Here is an 11,133-nt window from a genome sequence, read left to right as displayed (position 1 = left end):
TTCAGTGACTGGCAATGCTCGATGATTATGTTGTATATGAGTTATATACTCAATCAAGGTGGATACTGAATAGCTGGAGTTTAGGGGGGCTTGAGAGGCAATATCCAGGTAAATCAGAAACAAAGTTGGCTCAACCCTAAATTGTTCTAGAGAGTCCCAGAGTCTCTCATTTTAGATTCTTATCCCCATTCCCCAACCCCTTGTCAAAGGTTTCTAACAGAAGCTACTTTAGAAACTAGTCTTTAAAAATGCATGGTGGTGAATGCTATTATTAAAAAAGAAATGTATTTTTGGTATCTTAATATAAAATTTATAGTATTTATATTTATACAATTGCATATAAAAGGATACAACATATATGTAATTGTAGAAGGATGTGGGCAGTTTTCAAATAGCAAAACTTTATGCTACTCAAAAGATGCTTAACAAGGTAGTTATTAATACATTCACAAAAATAAATGAAAATATAAACTCCAAATTAGAATTACAAAATGTTTAAAAGTACAGAATTGTGAACAATAATAATATATAGTTGATCAAGAATTCATGAGGGTGGGAGGGTCGGGAAGGGGAAAGAAGAGGAGCTGATACCCAAGGGCTCAAGCAGAAAGAAAATGCTTTGGAAATGATGAAGGCAACATATGTACAAGTCTTCTTCTTTACAAGTATTCTTAATACAACTGAATTATGGATTGTTATAAGATCTGTAAGAGCCCCCCAATAAAATGATTAGTAATTTTTAAAAAAGTACAGAATTGTGGAATAGCTGGATGTTGTTCACGGGCTTCCAACAAATCCTGAATTGAACACCGAGTCTTAAGTGAATGAACAAGGGAAAATATAATGTAGAGGGGAGAAAGGCATTAGAGCTAAAACAAACAACATATAATAAAGAATAAAACCAAAGACATAATGGTCAAGTAAGCTCCTCATCTCTGATTCAATATGCAACTTTGAGGAAAAGTAAAAAGTGCTTAACACAAAACATAATAGGACTAGTTACTCTTAAGTGTCACCAAACATTAGTTATTACAAACAACTTTATTGAGTTGGCCACACTTCAGCTACTGATACAGGACAGCATTGTTACTACAATAACTTGTATGATTTCCAATATGTATCAATTACCTCTGTAACTTATCTTACACATGTACATAAATAATACCAGGAAAGTTTAAATACTCTTATTTTATGATCTTCCTCAAAAATGTAAGATTTCATCAAAAGTAAATTAAAAAAGGAATTCTTCCCAATTCAAATGGGAAGAATATGAGAGACCATGGACACATCAGGATCTGGTACAATTGAAGTTTTTTACTTCTTGCTCCATTTTCTAGATAGAGTAGGAAAGAAAAATAGTGTTAATATAAAAAGTTAAAGAAACATTACTGATTTTTAGTACCTTAAGGATATTAAGATCCATGCACATATTGAAAGTTAGAATAAACCTAGTTCAGTAATTTTAAGTGTCACATCAACTACTGTCCCCGATGGAGGCTTCATTCTTTACATCAGTTTAAACACAGATTCATCTCATGTTAAATTTAAATAGTTGTAGTCAAGGTAATGGTGTACTTATCAAAAAAATTCAAAACCAAATTTACTGTTACCACGTCGATTCCAACTCATGGCAGCTCATATCAAGCAGAGTAGAACTGCTCCTGTGGGTTTCTGAGGCTGGCAGTCTTTATGGGAGCAGAAAGCCTCATCTTTCTCCCACGGCTGATGGGTTTGAACTGCTGACTTTTGGTTAGCAGCTCAACATATAACCCACTATGCCACCGACATTCATATGAACTTTACTAGGTATTAATATTTTATACTTCATTGGAACCAGTGTCTATTTTTCTGAAGTTGGCCTCTTAATGCTCTCTCTATAGCAAGATTAAGTAGAGACAAGTAAAATGGTTATCTGAAAGTCTATTCAGGGTGCTACATACCGTTATTGTTATTTTACACACACACAAAACATCTTTTTCATAGTCTGCTGATACTTGATAGTTTCCATTCTTTATTAAGGACTTAGACTCAGTTATTTTATATACATTAAATAAAGCCTCAGCTATCTTATATAATCATGCATGCATCGTGACATTTAGAGCATTAGAAAGATGCATATCAATAGCCTACCTGAATAAGTGCTGTTTTGTCATAGTCCCTGCGATGCTTATAAATACATTGGCTGATTACTGCATACAAATTTTCCAACTGAAATATATTGTATTTTTGACTTTTTTGAACAACAGTCTTCAGAAGATTCTGAAAGAAAATATGAGCATTCATAAATGTAAACCACAGACTCCCCTAGACAAGGTATTTGAATTCTGATGACCGAGGAGTATGGGAAGATTGCCAGCGTCAGTCTGAGAGGGGGAGACAAGTCATGTGATGAGTGAGGCCAGGCAGCCCCTGGCGGTGGTTCTGACACTGGCTTCAAACCTGGTCACTCCTATCCTCAACACTCTGGCAGAGGAGCTTGCCAACTTCAATTCTAGCCATAAGTCTCCCTGTACACATCTAAATCATCTCAAATAATATTAATAGAAGACAAAGAGCAACATGGATGTGAACAAAATGGTAAACTGTCTCACCACTGCAGGGTTTTTCTTTAAAAAAAAAAAAAGGGTCTCACCACTGCAGGGTTTTTCTTATCTGCTCAGTCTTTGACTCAGAACTGGCCTGACAAGGCTTTGCACTAATTCACAGTTACACAACCACACCATCGTGATGAAATATTTGACAGGTAAAAACCCAACAATGGTGACAGGTAAAGGTCACAAAAGCAATGTACAGGACCAATGATTCAGACAGGTCTACTGAAAATGATAATAATATATCCGTCTTCTCCAACCACCGTAGTCTTTTCTGAACAAGCTTATTCTTTTCTAAAAGGACATCATTTATTCTATGTCTAAGTGATACACTATGCTATTGCATAATATCTCTTTTACTGGGCAATGTTTCCAGAAGAAGTACAGGTAGAAATAATCTCAATAAATGGCTTTTTATCATTGATTCTAAATGTAGACCTGTATATTGAGAAAAACAAAGCTGTAAAACTTCTGAAAAGTATAGTAGTATTTGCTACAACCCAGGAATACTCCAGAACCAGTGTATTATGGAATTAGGGTACCCTATAGAAAGTTTCTATTTCAATAGTAGGAATACCATTCACAGGGTCATGAGACACACAAGGGTGTTTAGTTCCACATATATTTTTAGAGGGATTTTTCTGGAAGAGTTAAATTATTTTGGAGAAACTGCTCTTGGAAGAAAGCTGCATCCTTCTCCAAGGACATTTATGTTCACAGTAACTCTGCCACATTCCAGAGGACAACTACCCTCAGCTACCAGCTGTTTGGTTCTTAGACAAAGCAGACATCCCTTTACAGTGACAAAACTCTGATCAGTACAAATGATTCAAGGATCTCAATGTTCTTACCCTTGGAATGCAGTTACAATAAAATAGATAAATTGTAATTGGAAAACAGTTTTTCTTTTAAAGGGGAAAAAGCGAGACTACTCTTATCTCAGATCTGCTCAGGCCATTCTATGACACACATGTTCCTAGTTGGTGCATCAGAATGCTGACTTTCAGATATGGGGGCAGCTCATATGGTGACGTTTATTCCAAGGGTACAACGAATAGAAAGAATGGATGGACAAGGAACATGCCAGAGAGCTGACAGAGTGGTCAAAGGCAAAAGTGACTTAAAGGGCACAAAAGGACAGGAGGGAGTATATAGCTAGTGTTAAGTGTTACATAAGGTAGAACAAGATTCCACTTAATAGCAGCAAGAATGATTAGTTCTAAAAAAAAAAAGATTAGTTCTGACTGAGAACATCACCCTCGCTATTTTATTGCAGCGAGACTGAGGGGGGCTGAGTGGCAGGGGACATAAGCAGCAGACGGGCATCTGGCTGCACAGCAGGATTACTGAGCAGTTTCACTCCGAGTCCTGCCGCAGAGCCTCCGGTCAAGATGAGATTCTGAGACAGAAGGAGAAGAGCAGCCTTGGGGGGGCTGGGAGGAAGAACTGTTTATGCTTTCTGTGTAGCTCCTGTGCAAGCCAGTACTTGGGGTTGGCCTGTCAGCCCAGTTAAGGCACAACCATTTCCATGTACGTACTTTCAATCGCTCGTGGTCCACAACAAGCACGGGGGTAGGCTGAGACAGAATCGCCAAGGCCTTTTCCACACTGATGAGCTGCTGTTGCTCTACTTGGGAACGTCTAGCTCGAGTCATTCGCAAAACACACATTTCTAGAATGGAAAATTAATGAGTTGTTATTTGGTCTAGATATCTTAAATCCTAAAATAAGTATCAACCCCCAAAATTCTATTGCTACCTCTAGCTCAGTGACCATGTGGGACAGAGCATAACTGGCCCCATAGCGTCTGCAAGGCAGTAATCTTTACAGAAAGAAACTGTCACACCTTTCTCCTGTGGAGGGGGGGCTAGCGGGTTTGAACCAACTATCTTTTGCTTAGCAGCTGAGTGCTTAACTACTGCATCACAACCCTTCTTAAAATAAAGGCAGCGTAACTAACAGGTGTTTACTAACGCTTAAACATCAATTCTGGCTGCTTCACTCTGCTGTTACCATTTACAGACACTCAGAAACTAGAGACATTTTAAGAGGTATTCTCAAGTTGGGGCATTCTGAGGAATCCTCAGATTTAGCCTGACTTCTATTAGGCACAAGATTCAGGTTAAGGGCTGACAGGGACCTCAGTAATCTAGGGCAGGGTGGCCAAAGCTATCTCACTGCTGCAATTCCACCTACTGTTCACTGCAGCTTCCATGCAAGGAGGTTAAGCACAGAGACCACGTGCCTTGCCGCACCTACAGTATTCACTATCTGGCCCTTTACAGGAAGTCTGCTGATCACTGATCTAGAACAATCTGCTAACTGAGAAGTGAGAAAAATCAGCCCAAGGGAGGTGAGGAGACTTTTCCTAAGTCACATAGTAACACAAGCCCACATCTCTTGATAACTAAGTATTTACCCAAATACATAAATATAATTCTCTTCTCCCTTAAAAAAACAGTAAGAGTAAAACTTCAGTTCCAAACAAGACATACTAAATGACTTCGACAGAGTTAACTATGCAAACATACCCATCAGAAAGACAACAATCTAGTTCTTTCTACTATGACCACTCAAACACGGTAGAACTCTGTTCCAGGAAACCCTTTCAGAATTGGTGCAAAAGCCACTGAAGGAAAAAAAGAGTGTCTTTAACTTACAGTTAGAACTTGTTTTTGCCCAAAATTAGTTATGGGCCTTGTTATCCACCTTTTTTTTTTACTTTGAGTGACTTGCCTCTAAACAATGTTAGCTTTTCAAAAAGCCAAATAAATTATCAAAGGCTCAAGTGAACACAGATAGACACTAATCTCAAATGAAATGAACAGGCTCCCTGAGGAACAGAGCAATCTTGGATTTAGTGACCTAGAGCAGGGGTGGGGCCCACGGGGTTAGGTACTATTCTGCATCATTCAGCAAAAATTCCAGAAATACTGATGATGTTGCTAAGGATTAGCAGTGTTTACAAGGATTCTTTGTAGCCACTCTTCAGAATATCTCATCACCCAGGAACTTTCTACTCCAATTGTGCAGACGAGAAAACAGATTGACAGTTAACTTGCCCAAGGTCACAAACTGCTAAGGGGTGGATGAAAGGCTCAAATCCAGGTCTGTTAGGTGCCAAAACCTATGCTTTTAACAATGATTTACTAGAGCTTAAAAGCTATTAAGTAGAGATAATGCTAGTAATGTTATTTCCCCCCCTAATTAATACCCTAAACTCTGCAAGACATGGAAAATACAATGCAATGGTCATTAGTCACTTAGGAATCCAGAGTATGAAAGTCTTTAAAACTGGTTGTTTCTTTTTAATTGAATAAGACTTACCATTAGTTTCATTTTCATCTAAATGATCTATCATCTGAGCACTAGATACCTCTCCATTGCAAACAATGCTATCTTTTCTCAACTCTGTACATGTCCCACTCTTCCGAGATTCTTCCAGCTCATGCTCAATACTACAATTACTAGTGAGATGGTTTCCCAGCTTGCTCTTGCGTTCAGAGACATTTTGCGGCTTCTCGTTTTCTTCCATTGAAGAATCGCCTGTGTTTCCTGTCTCATTGTGGTCCACACTGGTATCTTGATTTTCTTCTGTATCACTCCCAATCTTGTCACCCAGTGCATTCTGGCTCTCATCTTTTGACTGTGAAATCTTCCTTCGTTTGGGGATGGTGCCTAAGTGCCATTTAGACTTTCTGCGAATTCTTCTCTTCAGTTGAGCTGCAAGAATTAAAGCAAAATACAAAGAATATTGACCAAGTTTCAAAAATTCAAGTAAGCAGATAAAACAATAACAACAACAAAACTACCCACTGAAAAAATGGCAGACTTTGAGAAGCCCAAATAGTCCTGTGTGGTCAGAACAGAAGAACAAAATTTGAGCGTACTTGTTTGTGAGAAGTTCAAGAAGTAGGCAAGTCCCAGGCTATAAAGTCTTTTTATCTTAAATAAGTTTAAGGCAGGCCACAACATGAGCTGTCTGATGTCTATTTCAGAAAGATTAATTTGGTAGCAGGATGAAACCTGAGTTAGAATGTTAAGTTAGGAGAAAGTCAACACTAACATTGGTTGGCATGTATTGTGTGCACGCTCACCACGTTCCAGAAACTTGGCTGAGCCTCTTACTCACTCACTTAAATTTGACTTTTACTCACTAAGGTTTGCTATCATTCTCATCACCATTTTTCCAGACAAGAAAACTAAGGTACAAGGAGGTTAGGAAATACTCTGTCTAGACAAAACAAAACTAACTAACTAAACCAAACTCCCTGTCACTGAGTCAATTCTGATTCACTGAGACCCTATAGGACAGTTAAACTGCCCCTTTGGGTTTCTGAAGCTGGACATTTTTATAAGAGCAGGAACAGATGGTAGTTTCAAACTGCTGACCTGGGGGTTAACAGCCCAGTTTGAAACCCACTGCATCACCAGGTTCCCTAGCCCACACTAGACAGAGATGCATAACCACACTGCAGAAACTATTAAAACTTGATTTTGAGAATGCAAATTTGGCTGTTAGGAAAGCCACTGTAATTTACAACACCAACCTAAAAACTCTTGTGGGAGAGTAAAAATTGCAATAGGAGAGAACAGAGGCCGCCATTCATAAGTAAAACCCACCTCTGCACACTTACCAGGCGTGCTGCATGCCACTGGAGGGCTGGGCATCTTCAGCTTCTCATTGTGCTCAGGATCTGGCTTCTTCTCAGCAGCGGGAGTGAGATTCTGCTTTGGCATCACATGGTAGTAAGACGGGGCATATTTCGAAGAGCTGCATCCTTGTAAGAGAGACAGGTATGATGCCAAAGAGGACACTCAGAAGTTCAAAAAGACACAAGACTGATGAAAAGGACTCAGCCCACTAGGGAAGCCTGAAGTAACTTTCTGTGGTGCCAAATCAATTTCCTACCTCTCTTCTTTCTAGATTCCTGAATTTCTTCACAAAGCTTTTCAAAGTCTTCATCTAGTTCTTCTTTAATTATTGCATAGGCAGTATCTCTTAACGCACAGGCTCTATGTCTAATAAGACGATCTGAAAATGAACAAAAACAGAATACTTTGTTTTTCCCTTTTCAATACTTTACCAAAATAAACTCAGCATGATAGGCTAGGACTGTAGTCATTATAATTCTCTTTTACTCTTACCATGGATAGGGAAAGTTACTGAAATTGCTACTTTGCATTTGATCTGAATTTAATGTTCTGGACATCTGATGACTATGGCAGGCTAAATCCAAACGATTTTATTACTCTGCCCTATCCAGATCCCTGTGATAGATAAAAAATAAAATAAATAAAAAAGATGGGTCTCAATCAATAGCAAGACTAAACAAGGACCACAAAGATAGCAAAGACCATAGGTGTCGCTGTTGTGGTAACATTAAGTTGGTTGACTCATATTGATTCCTATGTACAACAGGTTTGTGCCACAATGTTGCAGCCACTGTGTCAACCGATCTTGTTGAGGGTCTTCCTCTTTTTCACTGCCTCTCCACCTGACCGAGCACGATGCACTTCTCCAGGGACTGGTCTCGCCTGATAGCATGGCCATACTACTTGAGACAAAGTCTCTCTATCCTTGCCTCTAAGAGAGATTCTTGCTGTACTTCTTCCAAGGCAGATCTGTTTGGATTTTTTGTTAGTCCGTGGTAGCTTCAATATTCATCAACACCATAGTTCAAATTCCTCGATTCTTCTTCAATCTTCCACATTCAGTACCCAACTTCCACATCCATATAAGGCAATTGAAAATACCATGGCTTGGGTTAGACACACCCTACTCCTCACAGTAACATCCTTGGTTTTCTATATTTTAAAGAGGTCTTGTGTAGAGTTACCTCATGCAATGTTTCATCTGATCTCTTGACTGCTATTTCCATGAGCATCACTTGTGGTTCCAAGCTGGATGAAATCCTTTACAACTTCAATCTTTTCTCCATTTATCATGATGTCTGTTACTTATTGGTCCAGTTGTGAGGATTTTTGTTCTCTTTTACATTGAGTTGTAATAAATACTGAAGGCTACAATTCCTGGTCAACAAGTGCTTCAATTTCTTCTCTTTCAGCAAGCAAGATTTTATCATCTGCATCTTGCAGGAGTTTAATAAACCTTCCTCCAATCCTGATATCAAAATTCCCATCATATACTCTAGCTTCTTGGATTATCTGTTTAGTATACTCTAGACTGAGTAAGTAGGGCGAGAGGACACAACCTTGACCACATCTTTCCTGTTTTTAATCCACGCAGTATCCCCTTGTTTTGTTAGCACAACTGCTTCTTGATCCATGTTCGGGTGTAGCAGGAGCACAATGAAGTGCTCTGGAATTTCTATTCTTCCCAAAGCTGTCGACAGTTATGATCCACACAGTTGAATGTCTTGGAATAGTCAATGAAATACAAGTAAATATCTTTCTGGTATTTTCTGCTTTCAGCCAACATCCATCTGACTTTAGCAATGATATCCCTTGTTGTAACATCTTTTCAATCAGACCTGAACCTCTGGCAGTTACCTGTTAATGTACTATTGTTGGTGTTGCTGGATGATCTTCAGCAAAATTTTACTTGCATGTGATATCAATGACACTGCTCGGTAATTTGAGCATTCTGTTGGGTCACCTTTCTTTGGAATGGGTAGAAATAGGGATCTCTTCCAGTCAGTTGGCCAAGTAGCTGTCTTTCAAATTTATTGGCATAGATGAGTGCTTTCAGTGCTTTATTAGCTTGTTGAAACATTTCAATTGGTATCCCATAAATTCCTGGAGCCTTGTTTTAGGCTACGCTTTTGGTACGGCTTGAATGTCTTCCTTCAGCACCACTAGCTCATATGCTACCTCCCAAATGGTGGAATGTTGACTTGTTCTTTTTGGTAGTGATTCTGTATTCTCTCCATATTTTTTTGATGTCTCCTGCATCATTCAATATTTTGCCTATAGAAAGAATCTTTCAATATTACAACTCTGGCTTGAATTTTTTCTTGATTATTAACATTTTAAGATATGCTGAGCTTGTTCTTCCCTTTTTATTTCCCAACTTTAGTCTTTGCACACACTATACATAATATATATAGTCTTCCGAAGCAGCCCTATGAAATTTTCTTTTCAGTTCTTTGACTTCATCATTCCTTCCAGTTGCCTTAGCTTACTCTATAGTTAAGAGCAAGTTTCAGAGTCTTTTCTGACATCCATGCTGATCTTTTCTTTCTTTCCTGTCTTAGTGACCTTGTTTTCTTCATGTATGATGTTCTTGATGTTATCATCCCACAGCTCATCAGGTCTTCTCTCTTTAGTGTCTAATCTGTCAAATTTGCTCTGGAGATGGTCTCAAAATTCAGGTGGGATATCCTCAGGGTCATATTTTGGCTGTTGCAGACTTGTTTTAATTTTCTTCAGTTTCAACCTGAACTTCCATATGAGTAATTGACAGTCTGTTCAGCAATTGGACCCTGGCCTGGTTTTAGCTGCTGTTATTGAGCTTCCCTATCATTTCTTCCCACAGATGTAGTCAATTTGATTTCTGTGTATTACATCTGGAGAAGTGTATGTTGTATAGTTGCCATTTCTTCTCATTTTAAGTCATGTCCCAACAGCAAATAAAGGTCTCAAAGGTTTTATTCCATCAGCATCATTATGGTCAACTCTACCGTGACATGGCAGCTTTCCCTCAGTCACATTTTGAGTGACTTCAGACCTGAATAGCTATCTTCTGGAACAATCTCAGACAACATTCATTACGTGTTCAGTAACTGAAAAAGTTTAGATGTATCCATCAGGTTTTAAGTGGTTAATTCCTCTGAAATGGACACCTAATCCTTTGTAGTCTGTATCAGTCTGGAAGCTCTGCCGATACCTGGTCACTTTGGGTGACCCTGCTCAGATTTGAAATACCAGTGATAGAGCTTTCAGCATCACAGTACAACAAACTGACAGGTAAGTGGTGGATCACTAGTGAAGCAAAAATACAGACATTCTTCTGGAAGAGAGGAACCACACAGGGAAAAATCATAGGCCAAGTCCAGGCCCTGAGAACTACAATATGGTTTGAGGAGTTACGGCATACTGAGATTACATGTGAATGCAAGAGTACTTGCATGGCTGGATCAGGCCTTCCCTGAACAGGAGGATGCAATATATCTCCCAGGTTAGTGGAAAGATGGTGCTCTTGGGGGCTGTCAGAATTGGCAGGTGGGCTGGAAGAAAGGGGGAGGCAAAGCCTACAGCAGTAGGTCTGCAAAACAGTCAAACAGTCCCTGGTGAGTAGCATTGCCTGAGAACTGTTAGATAAGGCAAATTTTCAGGCCCCAGACTAGACCTACAGTCAGAAACCCTGGAGACAAGGCCCGATAATCTGTACACCATCAAAAATATTCCTTACATTATAAATTCTTATTAATAGAGGATATAAATAGAGGTGGAGAGTACACACATAGAAAATGGTGTGACAACTGCTAAAGACAAAGCGGGTGAATAAGCAAATGTGGTGAAGAAAGCTGATGGTGCCCGGCTATCAAAAGATATAGCGTCTGGAGTCTTAAAAGCTTGA

The 11,133-nt window shown here is 39.1% G+C and overlaps 1 protein-coding gene across 2 annotated transcripts in view; it reads right to left on the bottom strand.

The window, feature by feature from the left end:
* Nucleotides 1-696: 696 nt before the first annotated feature.
* ATAD2 (ATPase family AAA domain containing 2) overlaps nt 697-11,133 on the bottom strand; it is a 56,094-nt gene continuing 45,657 nt past the window's right edge. For both annotated transcript variants that reach the window (XM_045285880.1, XM_030888086.2), the window contains exons 22-27: nt 7,504-7,626; nt 7,229-7,372; nt 5,919-6,314; nt 4,130-4,263; nt 2,131-2,259; nt 697-1,333 (exon numbers count right to left, since the gene is read on the bottom strand). In XM_045285880.1, the coding sequence (XP_045141815.1) occupies nt 1,289-1,333; nt 2,131-2,259; nt 4,130-4,263; nt 5,919-6,314; nt 7,229-7,372; nt 7,504-7,626 (971 nt within the window). In that variant the 3' untranslated portion in view covers nt 697-1,288. The remainder of the gene's footprint in view (nt 1,334-2,130; nt 2,260-4,129; nt 4,264-5,918; nt 6,315-7,228; nt 7,373-7,503; nt 7,627-11,133) is intronic.

Source organism: Echinops telfairi, unplaced genomic scaffold (assembly GCF_000313985.2).
Source record: "Echinops telfairi isolate 266 unplaced genomic scaffold, ASM31398v2 ScPeMD7_1;HRSCAF=3_0, whole genome shotgun sequence".
NCBI classification, from domain to species: Eukaryota; Metazoa; Chordata; class Mammalia; order Afrosoricida; family Tenrecidae; genus Echinops; species Echinops telfairi.
The sequence above is the reverse complement of the archived record's forward strand: the minus strand, read 5'-3'. Positions and strand labels throughout refer to the sequence as shown.